General features: G+C 34.4%; 1 protein-coding gene across 2 annotated transcripts in view; it reads left to right on the top strand.

Annotated features, from left to right (window-relative positions):
• The window catches only part of eeig1b (estrogen-induced osteoclastogenesis regulator 1b), a 53,991-nt gene that overhangs the window by 17,782 nt on the left and 11,729 nt on the right, over positions 1 to 24,480 (top strand). For both annotated transcript variants that reach the window (XM_056457961.1, XM_056457962.1), the window contains exons 4-5: positions 17,063 to 17,183; positions 18,955 to 18,984. In XM_056457961.1, the coding sequence (XP_056313936.1) occupies positions 17,063 to 17,183; positions 18,955 to 18,984 (151 nt within the window). The remainder of the gene's footprint in view (positions 1 to 17,062; positions 17,184 to 18,954; positions 18,985 to 24,480) is intronic.

Genomic DNA, 24,480 nt, shown 5'->3' with positions numbered 1-24,480 from the left:
TTTTATTCAGGTTCAAGCTTCAATCACTGATTAATTAAAGCTCTTTTACATGATGAATCAAAGACAGCAATGCATACTGTTTCATTGAATGGGCTATGAGATGTCATAAGGTTAATAAGCTACTCGCATTTAATGTAAAAGTTAGTTTGTTAGGTCAGCTTTCATATTTACTTCAACGTGAATAGATTATTTATCAAATTCAGGATTGATTTGACTTCCATCTACACAGAAATACATTCTCCCTTTCATATCAGATCGGTTAATCTTCTATTATGCATGCCTAAAGTCTTAGACATTAGTTTGAACTTGTTTAAGATTACCAGGCCTCTAGAAAAGAAGTAGATTTGTTTTTGGTTGTCAGCCCTAAACTTCAGACGGTATTGAATGGCAGTTTTGAGAGAGAGGTCTCTGGTATCTGTGTGTCACTGCCTGGACCTGTGAGATGTCAACATCACAGAATTCTCTGAAGGAGGGATTGCATTACAAATCCACCCCTTGGCCCCCGTCCCCTATCGCAGGTACACCCTAATCTCAGCAAATGACTGTTACATAACGTAATAAAAGGCAGAACCCTCTGTGTTTAAAAAAAAAACTGGATTGATTTAATCTTGTTTGTGTGTGCGCGTGTGTGGAATCCCCAGTTACTCTCTCTTTCTCCAAATATTTTTTTATTGTTTAAAAAACAATTATAATATTGTTCTGTTGTTTTGGTTTTTATAGTTTTTTTTTCTTGGGACATGTTAAATACTTTTTAAAGGGACCGAGTAATATTAATGTTTTAATTAAAAACAGTATTTTTAAAATACAATTCATTTAAGAGTTCATTATGCTTCACAGCCGTTTTAAACATTGATAATAAGAAGACATGTTTCCTAAATACAATTGTGACTTTACACAAGTTTGTTACGAAGAAGAAAATTACCTAGCTGGGTTGTTCGAAGAAATCTGGTGCTGGCTGGGCAATTAAGTTAATACAAAAAATGTAACTACACGACACGTCGCAAGTTTGCACTACATTGCACCAGAGATGGCATATTTTCTTTACAATTAATTCTTATTTTTATTAAAAAATTGTTTACAGAAGACTCAAGAAATGCACTGTTTAAAATATTATTCACAGGATATACAAGTTATTTTATTTAGAAGAGATGCTGCTTATTTTCTACTTTTAATACACTGAAAAAACTGTTGCAAACAATTTATTTGAGTTGAATTTAAACGAACAAATTAAATTGAGCATTGTTCAACTTAATTTGTTTGTTTAAATTCAGCCCAAATAAATTGTTTACAACCACTTAACGTAAAAAATTAAGTAAATCCAATGAATCATCTATGAATATTTTTTTTCAGTGTATGAAAGGTTAACATTGAAATAATTAATTTTTGTTTCCAAAATTGCAAGTAATTTATTTTCATTTTTTTAGAAGAAAAAAAGTGACTGTAGGTTTTAGGCAATGTGTGTTTTAATTACAGTTGTTCAATGTTGACGTCCAATACATGATAATAGATAGTAGACGGTGTGTTTCCTTCAATTATTTTAAAATCAAGTAATGTAACCTTTATTCAAAAATCTCTCACTTGTAATATGTGAAGCATATTTACTGTACAAAACTTGTTAAATAAATAAATCAAATAATCGTTCATTGATCATAATCTAGTTAAAATGTTCAATTAATCGAGATTTTAATATTAGGCCAAATCGCCCAGCCCAAGCTGTTGGGATGTCTTTGTTCTTTTGTTTTTTTTGTCTGAGAGAAAAAAAAAAAATCTCATCAAACATCATGTGTAGTGTTTTGTTGTTGTTGTTGGACGCATACATGCATACATTGCTGGTAAAGCTGGTTTTTCATCCAGATGTTTGCATGGCTCTCCAGTAGAATGAGGTTTAACACCAGTCCTGGATTAACTGTCTAAATGGATGGACTCAGATTATCTCTTTGTTTGGAATGTAGGCTTCTGTAGAGTCTGCTGAAAAGGCATGAAAAAATACTACACATTATTAAGATGAATTTGGAAAGCATTCACCCTTGCATAGACTTTAAAGGGCTCATATGTGAAAACACAAGGGATACTGCAGAACAAATTCCTTGGTAAATGCAGAGTTTTCTCGAAGGGAGGTGAAAGTCACAGCGCTTGCGAGGGATGATTTAGCATCGCAGTCTTTGCTCTGTGAAAAGATTGATGCTCTTGTTGGAACGTCTGGAATGCTGGTATTGTGTTTACGCCAAGACAATGTCATACCTTACCCTTATGTACAATTAGAGTTGTATACGGGCATGTGAGAAAAGTAACAAACCAAAAAGGCCACGTATACATGCAGTTACATGTTTAGGGTTAGTAAATTAAATTTTGTTAAGTGACACTACATTAATAAAACATTTCTGTAAGTGTACTTGAACATCTCAAAGAGTATTTTTCATCCATAGTCTGTTTACTTTTATAAATGCATTCAATTGACAAAAATGACTGTGAAGCCATTTATATTGTTAAAATAGTTTTTCAAATAAATGCTGTTCTTTTGAACTTTGACAAATTCTAACCAATAATATTGTTTAGAACTAATTATATATTTTTGATTTGTATAAAAATACCCAAATTATAAGAGAATTTTTTTTATTTTTTCAGTTTTAACTTTTTTAAATGGTAGTTTCATCTTCTAATCATCTTTAAGGTCCCATTGGTAGTTCGTTAAGGGTACCTAATGGCCTCAAGCTCCCTAATTTAAAACATTTTATTATACTCCATAAGCACACGTTTATTTATTTTCCTGTGGTGCTTTAATTACAGCTGTGTTTGACGCCGCTGCTCCACCAAGTTAATGAGCTCTGCAGAGTGATGAAATATAGATATCAGCCTCTCCAGTGCTCCTCACTGCCTTCTCTCTTAGTTTTTCAACATGATGGAGAGAACTGTGAATAATTCATTAGGGCTGATAATGTGGAGTCGTCACGTTTTAGGATGCGGCACGTGTCCGTATCTCACGTGCAGCCACAAAACAGATGGGTTTTGGGTATTGTGTTGAAGTTTGAGTGGCAGTGAACCTCAGCCACAGCTAATTAGCAGGTAGAGCGAAGGGGAAACACCAAAAGTGACAGGTTTTGGGCCTTTCTCCCCAATAAATTATTATAATCAGGTATGATTTGACAAAAAGACAAAGTAGCAGTGGGATATTTTCACTCCGTGTTCTTGCCTGACAAGTTAATGGGGCTGCTTCTGAAAATGCATACTTCCCTACTATGTAGTGTGTGGAAAACAGTAGAACTGAGTAGTATGCCGAAATTTATACTATTGGAAAAACAGCAGGCGAGAAGTACCCGGATGACTTACTACTTCTGGTGGGATTCTGAAGTGCGCATCCAGTTCATAAATGGGATTGAAGCAACGTAACTGGCACGGGTAGGTCATGTGATAATAATGAATGGTGGATGTAGTACTGTAGAACATACTTTTCTAAAGATTGTGTAGTAATTTAAAATTCAAATATATTACCTATATCAGTGGTCCCCGACCTTTCTATCTCCTCCATTGGAAATAACGTACTTTCATAACCTCTAGAAAAGACGCAATATGCAAACAGCCCCTAAAAGGCCGCTGTCATTTGCAATCTCCAGCAGTTGATTTTCTTGCACAGACATGCTGGATTCACCTTATTGGTTGACAAATGGGTTGCGGATCTATTCCTTGGCAGTTCGTAGGTCCTTTACTGGGCCTTTTCCCCTTCGCAAAGAAACTTTCCGAAGACGCCTCATTTTGCTACTTGTGGGTTAAATTTGGGTACTCAAGTGACCGAGATGTAAGCGAGAGAATTACAGTCATTTTTCAATATAAAAGATTGTTCAGACTCAGATTATAAAAAAAACGGAAATAATTATCGATTTCTTGTGCGGCCGGGTACCAATTGATCCACGGACCAACACCGGTTTGTAGCCTGGTGGTTGAGGACCACTGACCTATATGACTAGTAGGTGATTTTGGACGCAGCCTAAATGTTTTGCACTATTCTTGCTGTGGACTGTTTCTGCTGAGTAGCCCCACCCACTGTGAAATCTCATTGGTCTATATTCAGGCTAGTTCTGTACATACTTTAAATGAAAACTTTCGGTTGGGATGGTGTTACATTACACAGTAGGGTTGTGCGATTTGGCGAAAATATCTAGTTGCGAATATATTTTTTACATTTTTTTTATTTTTTTTGTGATTTTGATCTGTGATTTTAATTTTGTTGTGTGTGTGTTTTATCATGATTCGACTTCGATTAATCGCAAAGCCCTATCATGCAGCATGGAATCTTAGCTCTATCTATAGTCTCTATCTACTCTGTGCCTCAATATATGGAGTGTGTATGAGTATATCTTTTTCAATATATTCATCTTTTGTGCTCAAAATAGAGCCTAGCATTGATCTCACATTTCAACACATCTACGCCATGTCCATTGTTTTCTTTAGCCGCTAACATGACCTCAGTGCAACTGACGTGGATATCAATGAATAGGTCATTGCTTTTGTTGTTGTTTTCCTTCGTGTTACATAGTTTGCATCCCATATGCTGTTATTTCTCTCCTATTAAAGTTGTGTTTGTGTGTATTTCGTGGTGTCATGCAGGCCTACAGTATGTGTGTATGCGATGTTCGGTATGACTCATGGTTCAATCCTCTCTCCAACTTGATTCCCTCGTTCATCATTCCTGTTCTCCCCAATCCAGATGAGGAATGCATCTGCTGCCTCTCAGATCTCTGTTGCAGATTTTACACAGATGTGCGTGAAGAGTGTGAACACATTTTTGCATTTTGTTAAAGGGGGATATATCAGGAAAAGCTTTGTAATGTTCAGTGTGTACTATTAAACATTCAGAACATTCAGAGCACCCTGCCACGTTCACTTAGATGATTTATTGAAACGAGAAAACAAAAAAAAAATCCACATTTTCCAGTCCCTCACAATAGTTTCGCATTACTGCACGCAAATGAAAGCATTTAGTTTGTTTAAAATAATTGTCATTGTTTTCTTTAATAGAATTTTTTTCTCCAAAATACTTTTGGTTAGCTCACAAAACATTTATTTTTACCATCAAAATTTGCTCTGTAATTTTTCCGTCAGGGCTGCACGATTCTGGCTAGAATGAGAATTTTTTTTTGTGCGTAAAATCAAGGTCTTGATTTTCTCACGATTCTGTAGATGTAAAATAAAGATTAAAATGAGTAGGCTTTTGTTGTTATTCTTAAACGTATTGTAAAACAACAATAATGATATTAGGCTATGTGTAGGTCTACTGTTGGTTAAAATGCAAAATTTTGAATAGACTTTGAATGGTGGACTTGACTAGACTTTAAATTTGCCCTGATCATTAATGATTGATGAATGATCACAGTAAAGTGATGACATCTGAATACAACTAGTCATAATTCTGATGTTGAATTATTATGTTTGAGACTTATTCTTGCAATATGTCATTGACAACATTATTAGACCATTTTTTCACTGGTAAAAGGAGACATTTGTTATGACCAGATTCCCTCTTGCGTTATACTTAATATTATATAGGCTAGAGTAGTTAAACTGACACTGTAAAAGTTATTTTTATGGACAACACTTTGTTCGTTATGAAAAAAAAAAAATCAAATGCTTGTCGGAATCATAACTTTACAGTGCGATGTGATTATGTAAATTATGTGCACAGTTTTGGTTTCACTTTCACTGCCTATTGCCGCTCATGTCATGACTGCCGTCACTTTGAGGAAAAAAAACATACATGCAAATCATAGTTCCCGCACGGCTCCCAAACGATCACTCTGCAACAATCTGAACGTTATTTACAACTTTATTACCTGTTATTCACAGCCTAGGCAGGTTCTGTTCACTAAAGTATCATTCGCAGACATGCGTGCGTCCTCTCAGTAGTAAACAAACAACTCATGTGATTTTTGCAGCAGTGAATACATCATTACATGAAGACAGGAATGACATTTTTTGGGCGAGTTACACCTTATAAATACAGTATGTGACTCTTTCAACACCATTTAGAGGTGTCCATGTTGCTGAGCAATGTATATGAAACAATACGAAGACTTGTGCGAGATCCTTTATGCTTCTCCTGAACTTGAAAATATAATGTGCTGAATTAAGATCAAATCGAGATCACAATCTTTTTTTAGATTAATCATGCAGCCATATTGCCCATACCAACATATTTACAGTAAGCAACTATATTCATGCACAAAGAAGTTATCTAATCTTAAGAGAAATTTTTCATGTTAACATTTATGATGAAAGGCGTCACGGTGGCACAGTGGGTAGCACGGTTGCCTCACAGCAAGAAAGTCGCTGGTTTGAGTCTCAGCTGAGTCAGTTGACATTTCTGCGTGGAGTTTGCATGTCCTCCCCGTGTTTGTGTGGGTTTCCTCTGGGTGCTCAGGTTTCCCCCACAAGTCCAAAGACATGTGGTATAGGTTAATTGAGTTGGCTAAATTGCTCAATTGTAGTGTGAGTGTGAATGAGCATGTATGGATGTTTCCCAGTGATGGGTTGCAGCTGGAAGGGCATCCACTGCGTAAAACATACGCTGGATAAATTGGCGGTTCATCCCCACGGTGCTGACCCCTGTTCAAAAAAGGGACTAAGCCGAAAAGAAAATGAATGAATGAATAAATTTATGATGAATTGATTAAATAACTGGCTAATTTTTGGGCTTCGAGAGAGGGTTGGAAAACAAACAGTTTTTTGCTGCTGCTAGAAACTTTCTCTAACATTGTAAGTGGACTTCAGGGGAAACACAGAAAAATGAAACCATAGATGACTCTTTCAAACCTGTTCATTATAAGAGCAGAAAATCACAGTGTTTACTGCACAAAACTACATGTTCTCAAAAACGTCTTGCCAAAATGACTAATCGACCAAACCCTCTTAAAAAAAAACCTCTGCATAAGATGTTTTCAGAAATGGGTCCAAGCGGGGGTTAACAAGTGTTGCGTGTTAGAAAATTCAAAGCTTGTGGCTGTAAAAGCTGAGAGCTATTATTTAGATTATGTTTACATTTTCCTTGGTCTTCACATGCAGGTGTCTTTGACTTCCTCAATCGTGTCTCGTCATGTCAGTGGTCGGAGCCTGTTTGCACCTGTCTGCATGCTTTGAAGTTTCTGCATTTTTTTACAAGTTTTTAAATGCAAGAGAAAAGCAAGGGTGTATGCTTGTTCTGTTTCTGTTTGTTTCGAGTTTAATCCGGCTCATTGGCACTCACAGGAGTGAGCTTTAATCATCCATCCATCATAAGTGACAGATCAGTGCTTTTACAGACCAACCAGAAGTCCAGGTTATGTAATTATAGATTGCCTTTATTGACTCGGTACACCTGCGGGATGGGCTTTACGTAATCGTGGACACTAGCTGTATATTTTCTGTGCGTGTGTGAGAGAGAAAGAGGGATTAGATAAAGATATAACTGAAGAGAGATGTTTACTTGTTGAATAAAAGTATTATTTTTCAGTATTTTTTTTTACTGACACCCAAACTTGAATGGTAGCATAGCATGTACCTGCTCTTGAAAACTGGATAAGCTGCATTTTCTTGTTTACAATGAAATGTGTGCATATTACAGAGCAATGGCTGTCATGAACTGTCATTTCCTCTCTGAAGTTCATTCTACATGACCACACGTGGGACAAAGAATGCCTTGCCTGGATATGTTTCAGAGTTTGGGTTATATTGGGTGATTTATGAATGTTATGACATGTTATGATCTGAAACATCACCCTTAGGCCCAAGGGATCAAGACTATTGATCAACAGTGTGGTCGTCTTCTCTTTGCTTTGTCTCTTGTTCTGTTTACTCTGTCAGGGTTGGTTTGCTCAATGTAAAATTGCACAGCTCAGCCCTTTAATGCATCATAAGCTACAAGAGTTACTGGATTGTCATCTTATTAACTCTTTCAGGTTATTTTTATTTTCATAACTAAAAGAGGTTGCAAAATGTCATACACTGGGAAATTAAAGAACATCTGACATTAAAGAGCATCATGAAATTTTGCACTTGCATTAAATTTGTCATCATTCTCTAGAATGCCCATGCCTAGGAAGAGGAAGGCATACAGTAGAATAACTGCCATCATTTGACTTAAAATATCATCTAAAAAAGCCAAGAAATCATTATTACCACTAAAGCTGCACGATTCTGGTTAATGCGAATCACAATATTTTTATTTAATTATTATTATTATTATATTATTATTATTATTATTATTATATATATATTTTTTTGCTAGATGTAAAATCAGGGTTAACACAAGGAGGCTATTATTATTGTTATTTCTCAAACATATGGTAAAACAACAATGATGAAATTATGTGTAGGTCTACTGTTGGTTAAAAGGCTAAATTTGGAATAGACTTTGAATGGTGGACTTGACTTTTAAAATTTGTCCTGATCATTAATGATTGATGAATGATCACAGTAAAGTGATGACATCAGAATACAACCATTAATAATTCTGGTATTGAATTATTATGTTTGAGACATATGCTTGCAAAATGTCATTGACAACATTATTAGACCATTTTTTTCTACTGGTAAAAGGAGATATTTGTTATGATCAGATTCCCTCTTGCATAGGCTAGAGTAGTTATACTGATACTGTAAAACATTTATTCTCATGCACAACACTGTGTTTGCTATGAAAGAAAAACATATTAAATGCTTGGCATAACTCTAAAATGCGATTATAATTATTTAAATGATGTTTGCGCTGTCGGTTTCATTTTTGCTGCTAAGTGCGGTTCATACTTACCGTGCCACAAACTGAAAGTTATTTACAAGTTTATTACCTGTTATTCACAGCCTATGCAGGTTCTGTTCACTAAAGTAGACTTCATTTATAGGCATGCGCCTGCCCTCCCTTTGCTAACAGCTTATGGTCAACTCACGTCACATGTGATTTCGTAGCTGCAAACACATTATTACATAAAGACAGAAATAACATTTTTTGAGTGAATTATACCTTATAAATACAGTATGTGACTCTTTAACACCATTTGGTGTCCATGTTACTGAGTAATGTGTCTAAAACAATGTGAAGACTTGCGCGGCCACCTTTGCTTCTCTCCTGAACTTGAAATATATGATTGGCGGAATCGTAGAAATGCTGGATTAAGATTGTCTAAGGGGTCGAATCAAGATCACGATCTTTTTTTCAATTAATCATGCAGCCCTAATTACCACCACTAGCTACGTTTCCATCCACCTGTTTGTATGCGCATTTTGGATATGCGTATAATAAAATTGGTTGATGGAAATGCCAGGATGCACATAAATTTAGAAAATGCGCATAAGAAAACGTATGCACATTACTGAGTAGGATAAACTTTTTATTCCATAAGAAAGGATGCACATAAACTACGATGGAAACACTTTTACCAAACAAATTCCAGTATGTGCTTTAAAAAAAGTCATGTGATTTTGTTATAAGAGATCATGTGATGATAATGTGTGTGAATGGATAAACCAGCAGGCTGAGCACATTGTAAGCACATTGCACATCTGAAATGTTGTTTTGGTCATTCTAAAACACCTTAACTGTTTCAGTATTAGTGTTATCATATTATTAATGACCTCTAAAACTGTCAGAAATGTCTGCGCTCTGCGTCTCATGGCTTCAAACACCACCACGTGTTCATTGCGGGTCGGCATCGTCTTTTGAGGCGCAAATCATTTATTAAATGAAGAAAAGATTCATGCAGCTTCTCCTACTCTAGCAAATTCCATTTTTACTGTTGATATTTGGCGCCAGTTTATCAGGAAGTGACGATTTAGTTCTCTTTGACTTGTTGGATGAAAATGCTGCTTTATTCGCACGTCTTTTTATGCGATATTGCTGTTTTTTTTGGACTCCTGCATTTTTGGATGGAAACATAGCTATTGATGATTTCATATGCTTCTAACAAGAGCAAACTCAATCATTGTTTTGATTTTGAGATGGAAGTCCAGAGGGGATTCTCCTTTGTTTATTAAAGTGTAATGAGGTCTATGTGGATTTACACTTTAATAAGCTTACTACCATTTCATTTATGACTACGGAAGATTACATAATTAGATCTCGTGATAATATTTGAGCTATCAAACATGATATAAAGTCAGTTTGTCAGTGTAAATCATTATACTCCTGTCTCAAATGTCCCTGATACTGTGGAGATCAGTCATTTAGACCTTTTATCCACATCGGATTATCATTGTGCAATATATATTTGCACCATCCCATAGGAACATCCCAGAGTTCATTGCTTTTCTCAAGGGCACAGCAGTAATAGCTCACAGATCATCTCTCGTGTGGTTCAATCTAGCTGTTGTGATGTTTAATCACCATGTCACACACACACACACACACCACCTAATCCATTATGATTTAATACAACGCATGCAATATAGTGATTGAGTTACATGCCGCTAGTAAAGTGGGTTTACTGTATTTTTATATTATTTTATTTTTTCAAAAGTTGGACGACAGAAAGAAACTGCTTCGTAATGGAAAGAGTTTGTTTTTGGTCATTTGTTGGGAAAGAATGGGAATTTTATCAGCTTTGCTTACTTCACTAGTGTTAAAGTAGCTCTTACAATATTGTTGAAAGTTTTTATTGTTGCAAATGTTAACTACTGGCGGGGTTACTCATCCACCTAAATATCTTTCCCATCTGATGTGTGGTTAGTGGTTAGCGACAACAGCTTTGAAGTAGGAATGAGTGTGAATGTTAGAGATGTGTGTGTTTGTGTGTGTGTGTGTGTGTGTGTGTTCTGGTTTATTCGGTTTACAAGGTAATACCTTATGCTCTTGTAATCCAAAATGCTTTAAAATCAAACTTAATGGGGTCTTTTGACATTCAATTTTTGCCACCGGTTTCCTGTAAGGGTTGGGTTAAGGGATCACACAATAAGCGTCTTTTTCATGCGGAGAATACTCATAAACCTTGTGTGCGTGCATGTGTGTGTGCGTTTTAATGGGTCTATGTGGAAACAGGGTTAACCTAAACTCCATTTGTTCTGTGAATCAGGGACATTTTGAGTCATGCTGAGTAAATATCATCTGAGGATTTTTAGGGCACCACTTTAACACTGCATATCTGTGCCTGTGGGTTGATATGTGTGGGTATGTGTGCCTGTGGGTGTACTGCCATTTTATCATTCAACCCGGTGGCTGATTGTTGTGTCTTTAGTCATATCTAGAAGGACCACATGCAGACATGCATCATTTTCATGTGTCTTTGATTCTGAGATTGGCTGTATTATGAATTGAAAATGGTGTTCGGTTTGAATTTGATGCTTTATTGTGATTTATTTAATGCGGTTTATTGTCATTCAGAGCATTTTTGTGGATAAATTAATGTTATCAGATCTTTATATAATAGTGAATGTTATTTTTTTTCATTTATGGAACAAACACTTTTTAATTTCTCAATATGAGTATATTTGCTTGATTAACTGGACACTTATTACCTCATATTGTTTAGTAGATAACATTAGTTTTATTTCAATTAAATCACTGATCATGATTTTCCATGGCTGTTTCTGATTACAGTTTTATTTTTTATTTTTTATTAAGCAAATTGGCCGATTTGATACTTCATTTCACTGGAGACCTAAGGCTGAATCTTCAGTGATTTCAAATTAGAGGCAACAACTGCTCTTTAATCATGATCCGCACCATGGAGCGAGATACATTTATCGTGGGTAGTAAAAAATCGGACTTTGTGAAATTAGTACATAAAATATACTGGTAGAAAACTAATATTGTAGACAATTTTAAAAGCAATTTATTCTCTTCAAGCATATTGACCTTATTCAGCAATGCGGAAGTGGGATTGTTTTAGAACTTCCGATTCAGTCACCTATGGGGGAAATGACTAGGAATAATAAACAAACTATTTGCTCTACAAACAAGTGTGTTCATGACTACACATAAAAAATTATATTAATATAAAGAGAAAATATCAGTTAAACATCAAGCATCAAACAACTAATTTAATATGTACGTTAAGTATAAGTATATATTACTCAAGCTCTGAAATAAGAAAAAAACGTTGAAATATAAACCCTAAAGCAGGTCGCGCAACGGAAGCGCTGCTCGGCGCTGCAACACGGCGCGCACATTACAGTTAAAAGTATCTCACACTAGACACGCACATTCGCATGATATTTAACATGAAACTAATCAGATGGCGCTCTGTGGCGCGGCAGAAAAATTAACAGGGTCCTGAGTCGTGGCTCGGCGCGGGTGTGTGTACACTGATAGAAATCTATTTTTAGAATTCTGAAATGTGTGGCGCCACGTGGCGAGCCGCCGAGCGGCGCTTCTGGTGTGTGATCCCCTTGTCGCCTAAAAGAAAACTAAAAATGTATCATAGTTATGTAATTGTCAATGTTAAAAATATTATGGAATCACAAAAGAATGAAACAGATGAAGGTTAACGTTTGTTAAAATGCATCTCAAATTTTAAGAATTCACATTTGATTATAATTTGTTAAAGGAAAAAAGTTTAAAGTAACACACACATTGCAACTCAATTTTGATACTCCTTTTCTAAAAAAAAACATTTAAAATTTGCAGCAAAGCTAGATTGTTTTTCATCATTTGTCATGACTGAAGCTTATAACAGTGGACAGAAACAGCGTGTAAAATATCAAGAGAATGGTAACATTTGTAGCTGGTCTGTAATCTGTTCTCAATATATGGTACTGCTTGATCATCTGTGCTTTGCACATGACATTTCTTCTTTCAAATCTTGATGATGAAAAATTTTCTGCAGTCCTCTGTTCTTCACACCACTAGTGATCTGTATGCGTCATCTGACAGGTGCTTCAGTGTTTCAGAGGAACTTGTGAATGTCTGATGTTGCTCAGAACAGGAAGGAAAGACTTTCTCACTCAGATGAACAAAGCTATGGGAAGTAGCCCAGACTCTGAAAGAACTCATGGGATCCAGACGTGTGTGTTTGTCTTTTCTTAGGGGAGTGATGCTACATAAAATGTACAAAATTATAAAATAAATAGATATATGCTTTATGCTTTTCGGTGAAACACAGTATGGAGAAATTCAATAATGAAATGTAAAATAACACTATATAGTCTCCATTGTATAATTAAACACAATCTTTTTTAGAGTGGCAAACTTTGTATTTTCTTGTGTCCAAATGGTTTAAATTCACTTTTTAAATTACGTGACGTCCTGTGTACTATTGCAGATTTTGACATTGCGATATCGATGTTGAAATGATATATTTTGCAGCTTTATTTCTAACAAAATAATTTAAGATCATGGTGATGTACAAAAAAATACACCACAATGAGTACACTGCTGGGTTTCACACAGTCAATTTGTGTTGAGACAACATAAAGAAATTCAGTTAACTTGTTAGTTTTTACCAATTTAAGTGGATTGAACATAAAACAATTATGCCCCCCCCCCCCCCCCCCCCCCAAAAAAAAATCCCTCCAGAATTGTAATGTTTCAGCTAAATTTAAAGTAGTTCTAAAATAGTTTGAACTCACAGCAATGTAATTTTTGGAGTGCATGTTAGGTGAAAATATAACATTTTTTTCAATACACTGTTTGTAAAAATGCAGCTCTATATACAGTTGAAGTCAGAATTATTTACCCCCCCCTGTTTATTTTGTTTTTCCTCAATGTCTGTTTAACGGAGGGAAGATTTGTTTTAACACAACATAATAGTTTTAATAACTCATTTCTAATCACTCATTTAATTTTATCTTTGCTATGATGACAGTAAATAACATTTTACTTGATATTTTTCAAGACACTTCTATACAGCTTAAAGTGACACTTTAAAGGCTTAACTAGGTTAATTAGGTTAACTAGGCAGGATAGGGTAATTGTGCAGGTTATTGTATAACGATGGTTTGTTTTGTGGACTATCTTAGGCTTAAAGGGGCTAATAATATTGACCTTAAAATTGATTTTAAAAGATTTAAAACTGCTTTTATTCTGGCCGAAATAAAACAGATAAGACTTTCTTCAGAAGAAAAAATATTATCACACTGAGATAGACACACTGTGAAAATTTCCTTGCTCTGTTAAACATCATTTGGGAAATATTTAAAAAAGAAAAAAACCAAAGGGGGTTAATAATTCTGACTTTAACTGTATATATGTATATAGCCTACAGGGAGAGAGAGATGCATTTTTACAAAAAAAACAACAGAAATCTTACAAGCTAAAATCAATACAAGCTACATTGTAAAAAAAGGAAGGAATTAAGTTAACTTATTAGATTTTACAAATTTAAATAGATTGAACATAAAACAATTTGAAGCACAATACATGGGTGGAAATCTCTCTTTTCCTAAGAGAATAAATGAAGGATGTTGCATATAATCCCTTAACCACGTCTTATAACCATCTAGTGTGGACATGTCATGGTCAGAAGCAGCTTTGCAAAAAATAATAGAGGAGACAGATCAAAGTTTGGTAAGAAAAATGACTAAAAATGCAATTTGGAAACATTGCAAATGACAAAAGAAGAATTCAACATCAATTTAACATCAACGTCTTAATGAAGAAAAAGTTTGGAGTGTATATTTGATGCATAAGACGTTAAAACGGATCTTCCTCTGATTGTCAACCCCTAAGCGAACACTTGCGATTGGTTCATGAGATCAGCCAGATTAGCGAGTACCGATTGAGTCATACAATGTGATTATCGTCCGGTACCGATCTCCGGCCGATCGATTGGAGCATCACTAAAACAATATTAAGTTGTCCCCCCTAAAACTCAAAAATTGTGTTGTTTTAGCTCGTTTTAATTAAGTAGTTTGAACAAACAGCAAATGTCATTTCTTTAGTGTAAATATTAATTTGAGTTCTTCTTTGCTTTGAAATTTGTCATCGTGTCGGTGTGATAACGAATTGTTTAGTCTTGGATGCAAGGCTGTCTGAATTATCAGACTGTCTAACAGAGTCAAACGTGACCTGTAGCTCACGATCAGCCCATCAGTTGGTGTGTGTGTGTATGTGTGCTTGTGTGTGGGGTTTTATTGTTGGGCCAGTCTGTTCAGGGTCACTCTGTGAGGTAATGGATGTGCCTTTATCCGCACTCATTTTCCCTGGCACGCCGGCGGATATCAGGGACAGATGCCTTGGCTACAAGCCCAGGGTAAATAAAGGACAGGAGGAGGCCATCAAATCTGCCTCCAGGCACCGTCCATGAAGGATAACTGTGTTGCAAACAGGCGGGAAAAACCTTAAAGTTAAAGAGCTTTATCTGGTGAGACAGACTCAACAGTGCTTGGTTTGGTGTTTGCAGTTTCCGTATTAGAGGTCAGGTAATATTCTTATGAAATTGTCAGCTATGTCTGGATATAAATATCATTTTGATTTTCTTATTAGTCAAGGAGTGATGTCTGGTGTAGTTGCAGGGGAAGAAGCTCAGTAAACATTTACTTTAAATTATGATACAGAAGTCCAATATTTATATTTAATAATAATAATAATAATAATAATAATAATAATAATATATATATATATATATATATATAAATTATTATAATAATAAGGTTGTTATTATTATATTATATATTAAAAAACCTTCTGCTCTACCCCTTTGTAATGCAATTCATATTGATTTTATATACTTTCTTAGTTCTGTTACATCTTTTTGCATAGTTTCTTTGTGTTTATGAATTTTTTGCTAATAACATGGTTTTAAAGTCTCAAAACTGACTAGAAAAGAGGTCTGATATTTTCCAGAGGTGATTTGAGTCAAACTATTGTTAAGTTGTGCAGAGCTTTTATGTTATAATCACCCAGAACACAAAACTGCTTAAAAAAAAAACGTTTAAAATGTGCGATTTACATATGACTGAATATGATGAAAGGTTTAAAAAATGTAAATATAAACAATTTTTTGAGAATTAATGTATTAGACAAAAAAAAAGACTAAAAACAAAATCTATGATGACCTAAAAGACCTAAAAGTGTCAGGATATCAACATACTGTGAATTATTAAAATGTCCATTTTTATATGTAAATTGTATTTTTAGATTCAAATAAAAGTGATTCGTTTATGTGATTTAATTATAAGCTAATAAATGATAGCGTTATATTTTAGCTTTTAAAACAAATTCTTGAGGTGCAGCTGATCACAGAGTGTTGGAACAGATCTTTTAATCCTGGTTTCTTTGCAAACCCTGCTGTGGGCATGTTTATAGACGTTAGACATGCTAATGCGCTCCTGTTAATCAATATGGTAGGTGGGAAAAAAACCACACTCGTATGTCACATTGCGGTGAGCCTCAAAATCTCTGGGGTTTGGATCCTATTTTAATGTCAGGGAATGTGAAAAATAAGAGAGACTTGTTGTGTTTCTATCACTCCAATGTAACAGTGGCTGCACTATACCTACAGTTCTGTCCAAACAGCTTCCAAAAGTAAATTTTGCATCATAGGTGCCCTTTAACACAGTAATTGTATTGAACAAATAGAAATCAATAGTATGTGTTTGGAAAGCCACTAACAAATAGGAATTTTACCAACCAAACTTTAGACAATTTCTGAATGTGTTGAGGATGTAAGGAAGCAGTCCCGAGCTAAAGAGGATGACGAGAAGGAATAAAACAAAATAAAGGAAGAACGTACCGACCCACTTTCACCAAAGAGTCTGCAGAGATGAAAGGATGAGCATAATAAAGTTTCTTCCTCTGTCCTTTGATATTGTACAGTCGGAAATACGTGCTCTGTAGCCACAGTCCAGCTTCATTTGTGACCTAAAAGCGTTTTTCTTTATTGGACACATTTCCTGTGTAAAGTCCCATTGTCCCGAAGATGAACTGTCGGGTTGAAGGGTTCTGAGCCCCTGTGAATAGATGGTGCAAATGTTTTCATCACCTATGGCCAGACTTTCACAATGATCTGAGACCTCAGCGAACTGTGCTGTCCGTTTTGTTAATCATCATAGGGTTGATGATTGTGTTGTTTGTTTGATCTCCTCATTATTGTTGAAACTGGCTGACTCCTAAAGGCTGATTTGTAATGATGCTGATCGCTCATTCTCGCTTTGTGTCTCTCCACAGGCAGGAGGTTCAGGAGAACTGTGTTCGCTGGCGAAAGAAGTTCCCCTTTGTGTGTAAGATGAGTGCCAGTCCTGCCACAGGGGTCCTGGACCCCTGCATTTGCCGAGTGTCTGTGCGTAAGGTTAGTCTCGCTGTTATGCACATAGATCTTCTTCATTTTTGCTTGATGATAACTCTTTTTCATATGAAGTGGTGAAAATTATTAGAACATTTTTCACTATTCAAGCTATGAACAAATGTGGAATGTGGTCTTTGTCTTAACCATTCTATGCATCCTAGACACAAATAGTTTAGTATAATTTTTTACATTTTCAAAAAACTAAAATGATTAAAAATATAAATAAACAAATAAGCATAACTGAGTAAACCCCATTTTGAAAAAATGAATATTTTCATCCATATATCAGTAAATAAAGGTGCTATTTATTATGAATTTGAACAAATTGGCTTTATTAAACAGTTATATATTTATTACAATAATGGTTTAGTCACTGAACATCTTTAGAAATAGAAAGACATACATTTTAATTCAAATAATTACAAACTAAAATTTCAGCTACATTTGATCTTTTTTTCTTTCTTTCTCTTATTTTTTTTCATATTTTCCCCTAACATATACATTTTGGACTGTTATAGTAAGTTATTTTGTTAGATTAGCTCCAGATTTGGCTTCAGTACTGACCAATCTAATGGGTGTGAACAAAAGTAATATTGTTAAGCATTCTAAAGAAAATATGAATTTAAAAGGTAGATTTTGTGAGGGGTTTACTTCTATATGCTGAGCACTGTAAATAAACAAATTCACAATAAAAGCCAATGAGCACTAAAATATTCTACTTTTATCTATTTTATCTTTTTACTTATGACACCACATGGGTTTTATGCTGTACTCTTTACTGATACTTTTGTATTCTTAGTAATCAGTTACACCAAGTTTTTGGACAAAATGTTTTGTTATCTTTAAAAACAAAAGATAAGCAACAAAACACACAGTTGAATACAACTTGTAGTTTAAGTCCTAAAATCTGGGTTTAGGACAAGGATAAAACAAACCAAATGAAGATATATATACAGAAAAGGTTGTGAAGCAAATATTAAACTTAAATGAAAAGTGTTGTAAATGATTTATGACCTTTTTGAAGTTTAAAACTATGTAAATACAAAAAAATCACCCTCTGGGATATGTACATTACCGGTCAAAAGTTTGGGGTCAGTAGCATTTTTAAATGTTTTAAAATAAGCTTCTCCTGCTCACCAAAGCTGCATTTATTTAATCAAAAAGACAGTACAAATTGTACAATTGTGAAACGTATTGCACTATAAAATAACTGTTCAAAAGTAGTTTATCATTTAATTTATTAATTTATTCCAGTGATTTTAAAGATGAATTTTCTGCTTCATTACTCCAGTCCTCAGGGTCACAAGATCCTTCAGAAACCACTCTAATATTAATTATTATTATTATTATTATTATTATTATTATTATTATTATTATTATTATTATTATTATTATTATTATTATTAATGGTAATGGTAATAAAAGCAATAATGACTAGAGTAATTTCATTTGAAACCACATACAATAAGAAATAAATAAATATTTAAGAAATAAGTATTTAACAATTTAACTTTTTTTAATTTAATAAATGCTGCCTTGATAAACAGAATCATTTTATTTTAATTAATAAATAAAATGAATAATAATAAAAAAAAACTGACCCCAAACTTTTGACCGGTAGTGTAAGTTAAGGTTTAAATATACTCTATACAGGCTGTCTGCTGTCTCATTGTTTCTTTGCTTTCGTTACCCTTTACACCCTTTGCCTTAGTGTCACCACGCCAATGGCAAACATATTGCATAACAAATAATCTCTTTGTTTTTTGCCTTCCAGGAACTGAAAGGTGGAAAGGCTTTTTCAAAGGTAAGATCTTTCCACCCATATCATCACTTCCATGACATGTCTCTTATTTTCCTTCTCTCCATATGATTGTTTCTTCATCATGTACAGTCTCTGAGGGATCATCACAGATTTCTCTCTCACGCTCTTTTATAGAAGGCAGTTTTTTTCACTGGGTCTTATATGTTTATAAACTCACAGCACTTATGAGTTCCATTTATACACACAAGTTTGCATACTGAAGTCAGAAACCTTCAGGGCACCACATGTACAGGAAGTACAGCAAAAGCAAATATAAAGAGTGTGCAGCAGGAGGTTAGTGTTAGGGATTCAGAGTTCTTCTCTGCGCATGTAAAAGATGTGTTTTTTGTTTTTTTTTTGCACCTTGAGAATCCAGAAAACCCACCACCAACAGACATTGCCTGTACCAATCTTCAATAATTGTACAAAATTCAGTCAATCAGTGATGACAAACATTTTAAACAAATGTTTTAGTAATTACAGTAGAGCCTGTCACAATTATGTCAACAAAGGAAACAAGACATTTCCTAAAGGGTCAAAGGCCCTTCGTTTCATCACACTGCCGATGCATGCATATGTACATGTACACACAGACACAGACACACACATATTTAGTTGATGTCAATTGTGCAAGTTTGACATATACCTACAATATTTTCTTATGTTGATCAAACAATATTAGATAATGAATAATAATAATACATTTTATTTGTAATGCGCTTTTCTTAAACCAAAAGTAAAAAAAAAATAAACAAACAAAAAAAACATCATTTAAAAAGGATGTTAAGTAAATGTGTCTTAATTAGCTTTTTAAAGTGACCCAAAGTTGGTGTGTTTCCATAATTTAGAGACTTTGAATGAAAAGCTCTTTATCCCATAGTCTTTAGTTTACATTCCTTAACACAACCCTACTCCTAAATCTTGCATCTTTTAATTTTTAGATAAACATCATTTATTTATTATTATTATTATTATTATTATTATTTTAATCCCCCCCCCCCCCCCCCCCCCCCCCCTCATAGGGACCAAAGGCTGGTCCACACAGTTTTTAAAGGTCTTTTACTAGGGATGTCCAGATCCGATCAGATGATCGGAAATCTGGCCCAATCACGCAGTTTCAGACTCAATCAGAATCGAATGTTACCTCACGATCAGGACTCACGATCAGGATATATATATTGTATATATCCTGATACAGGAGTCGTAGAATGTTGTAGAATGTTAAAATAAGGTGAAATAAAAAAAATTTAAATAAGAAACAGATCCAGGATGTTCCTTTGCTCTTCTTTATTATTTTTTATGTATTATAGAAGTATCGGATCGGGTTTGGTATCGGCAGATACGCAAAATCAAATGACTCTGACTCGAGGGCAAAAAAACTTGATCGGGACATCCCTGATGAACACACACAGATTTTTTAGTAAATACCCAAAATTTCTTAACAGCAGTTTACTTTATGTAGTAATGTTGGAGTCTTATTTCTTTCTTGAAAGAAATGAATATTTAATTCAAGAAGAATGAATTAAATGTTTACGGTTGCAGTGAACACATTTACCAAATAAATGGTGATTTCAATACTCTTCAACTTTTCCTTTTCCTCTCAATTTTATTTCAGGCAACTTATTTAATGTAGATAATGTCAAGCAAGCCAGTTTTGGATTTATGTTAAATGAGTTTCACTTTCACTTTAAATATTTAGGTTTGGGTGTAATGTTTATGATATAATTATTTATATATATGGTTAAAGTCAGGTTTATTAGCCCTGCTGAATTATTAGCCCCATGTATATTTTTCTCCATTTTCTGTTTAACAGAAAGATGATGTTTTAATGTTTTAATACATTTCTAAACATAATAGTTTTAATAACTCGTTTGTTTTACTGTATCTTTGCCATGATGACAGTACATAATATTTTACTAGATATTTTTTACTAGATAAAGTCTTAACTAGGTTAATTAGGTTAATTAGGCAAGTTAGGGTAATTAGGAAAATCATTGTATAACGATGGTTTGTTCTGTAGACTATAAAAAAATGTATAGCTTAATGGGGCTAATAATTGTGACCTTAAAATGATTTTTAAAAATTCAAAGCTGGTTTTATTCTAGCCGAAATAAAACAAATAAGACTTTCTCCAGTAGAAAAAATATTATAGGAAATACTGTGAAAAGTTCCTTGCTCTGTTAAACATCATTTGGGAAATATTTGATGAAGAGAAGAAAAAATGACTGGAGAGCTAATAATTTTGACCTCAACTGAACATGGAGTGTTTTACATTATATTGTGAAGACTGGTAGCACGTGTAATAGTCAGCAGTGTTGCTAGTTGTTTGGGCATGTGATGATGCTGATTTCGGTCATCGTGGCCAAATTACTGTAGAGGAACATGTTTGTAATGAGTTACAGGAGGATGTTGTTTTTGGGAGTGTGTATCCCTGTCCTTTTCTGCTCATTTACTGATCCCTTATGTCCTGAACGAGAGCGGCCTGTCAAAGCCGAGCACTGACGCAGCAGAAACGGCAAATTTGTGAGGTCAAATCTATGGACCGTAACAGGGAACGATGGAGAAACACAGGAAGGAGGGGTGGATTTGACCTTTAAGATGAAATAAAGGGACCTTTACTGTAGCAGATAATTGAACGCTATAGAACATTGACACATTTATTAATCGATGAATTTCGTTTAATAAAATGTGAATCCTGGAATAACTTGGTTATTGGCAATCTCAGAGCCTGGAATTGTGGAAGTCTGGAACAAACCACATAAAAGTTTTAAGCACATGAATGGTTTTCAGAAAGGGGATGTGTGCCAGTCACAGGGGAAGTGGTTTGTGCTAAAGGCAGCAGTGGAACATCCAATATAGATAAAGAAGAGTACACACAGACACACACATACTAAAATCTTAGATGAAGACAAAACATGAATACTTTCTCAATCTCTTCTGATTATTAATGTCCCTTTTTGTCCACTTTTCATTTGTTTTAACATTTTCTAACATTTTTCATTTGTTTTAACAACATCTAACACAAAAAGAGGGGGAAATAAAAGACAAATAAAGAACTGCATTAAAAGGTCACCAGAGGCATCACATACAGCTCTTGCATCATTCGTATGCAGTTATGCCTTTCTATGAGAGTTATAGATTCTTGTTTGGACATACAATCACATTGGTCTCCTCCCCATCAGATAGAGGTATAATGAATAAAAGCAGCAAAAAATAGATAATAATAATAATAAAGAATGTATATGGTACAGCCGATTTAAATCCACATTGCTCAGTATATACCTTGCAAGAAACATGACGCACTCCTTGCAAAGCACTCTATACTTACTCATGTAATGTCCCGCTTTTTAAGCACACGTACACCATGGCGATTTAAGTGTATATAGAGAGTTAAAGTTTTTGCTGTATCATTTATAATATGACATATATATCCACAAGCATGCATGAATGAGACACTATTTTGGGCTGATGGACATACCTGAGGCACTCACACAGAAAGTATTGCTCTCTCAGACTCCATGTAATCCTCAATATCGTTCTTTTTTTTGTGGTTTATTGCACTTGAATGGCCAAATGTGATGCTGTCAGAAGTGAATAGCAGAGTTTTGTGGTTTATTAGATCTGTGCATTAGGTCTTAATATATTAATGTTAATAAAACGAAGAACAAAAGACAGAGAACACGGCTTACAGCTTTTGTTTTGACTTTTAAAAATCAATGTTTTTTCATGGAGTGTTCATGGTACACTTTCATCCACTTACTGCTGAACGTGTGATCAAGTATATTCTGTGTTTTTGTGTGTGTGTGTGCCTGCATTTGTCCTTTTATCCCTTGCTGTAATATCACACATCAATGATTTTTAAAGGCCAGCTGGTCACGTGCAGCAGTGCTGACTGTATAGGGTATTCAACCAATAAAGCAGATGAAAAGATTTATATCAGCTACTCTTATATCATTTGCCAAGGTTAATAGAATTGTTTGACCGAGAACATTGTTGCTGTTAGGAAAGAAGAGCGAGAGAGGGAGATTTCAGAGAAATGTTGGAAGAATGCTTGCCATTAGTATTGGAGAAACCTTTATCAAGTGAGAAACAGAGGGTTTTCATGCATGACTGACTGCCAGCTTCACATGCCTGTTGTTATGTAAGAGCACTCTTAAGAGTTAACCAGTTCCTTTCCTCCTTCAGCAAGCTAGCTTGTGTGCTTTTTACAGCTTGACAAACTGTCTTTTGCCTGAATAAATGAAACTAGAAGTTGCAAGGCAAGATAAATAGGATAAACACTGAACATGTTTGTTGTGACTTTTTCATGATGTCATGCTCGTAGAGCTAATGATATAGAGTGGGGGAAATGAGGATTGAACTCATCATGTTTTTTTCCTGGGAATAATGTTTCTAAAGGAGCTGTTGACATGAAATTGAGCCATGTTTTGACCCAAACAATACCAACATAGAAATAAAAGTAAACCTAACAAAATCTGAAGAATTAGTTATGTGTAATGATAATGGAATGACTAAAATATATTTAATACTTTATGTGAAAGGCTTTTTTGGTGATGGATGGCAGCTTAAATACAAATGGACAATGAAGTTAGACATGCATTGCTCTGGTGTGATTTATTTATTTATTTTTTATTATTTATTCATGTATTTTTTATTAATATTATTTATTTTTTTCACAGGCTTCAACAAAAGTGTAGAAATCTTGATGGTTCTGTGGGTCTCATCTTTCAAATCTGATTTTTATTTTGTATTTTCTATTGGATTCATGTCTGGGCTTTCACTGCCCTCTTTTTTTCATGTGTTCAATACTTTTCCCCATGTGTCATTTCATTTTATTACACATAACTTAATTTGTAAGCTATTTATTTATTTTTATTTTTATATATGTTCTTCTTTGGTTGTTATTAACATCTGGGGAGAATTTCAAGTCAGTAGCACCTTTACAAATATGTTATTTGAGAAACATGGTGACGTGTTCTATACATATTTCTCCCACTGTAATTATTAGAGATGTAACAATTCATTTAACTCAAGTCACAACACTGATCTCGCACGATTTTGAGATCTTTTTTTCATGATTTTGAAAACAAATTGACTTAAGACAATTTCGAAATGAACAAGTGGCCTTTTATTATTTCTCAAATGCTGCAAATTTCTTTGTACAATAAAAAATATATTTTGTCAAATGATAAATGCAAGTTGAAATTTTCAAACAAATTCCAAATAGATAAGAAAAGATTAATAATAAATGAAGCTTTTAATTCAAACAAATAAAGACTTTGTTACTCTTTTTATTCTTTAACTTTAATTTTATTATACTATCAAGATTTTTTTTTAGCATATCTAAATTTTCTGGCATGCTGGAATCTCTACACATTTGCAATGTACCCTGCTGATGGAAAAAAAAAACTTGAGTGGGTGAAAGAAAGAGTCCAAAAATCTGACAGCAGCTTTTTCCCCATCGCTGTCCACTTTTCAATTTGAATCGATTTCAACCGG

Source organism: Danio aesculapii, chromosome 5 (genome assembly GCF_903798145.1).
Source record: "Danio aesculapii chromosome 5, fDanAes4.1, whole genome shotgun sequence".
In the NCBI taxonomy this organism is placed as follows: domain Eukaryota; kingdom Metazoa; phylum Chordata; class Actinopteri; order Cypriniformes; family Danionidae; genus Danio; species Danio aesculapii.
Note: the sequence above shows the minus strand (reverse complement) of the source record. Positions and strands in the feature narration are given on the sequence as shown.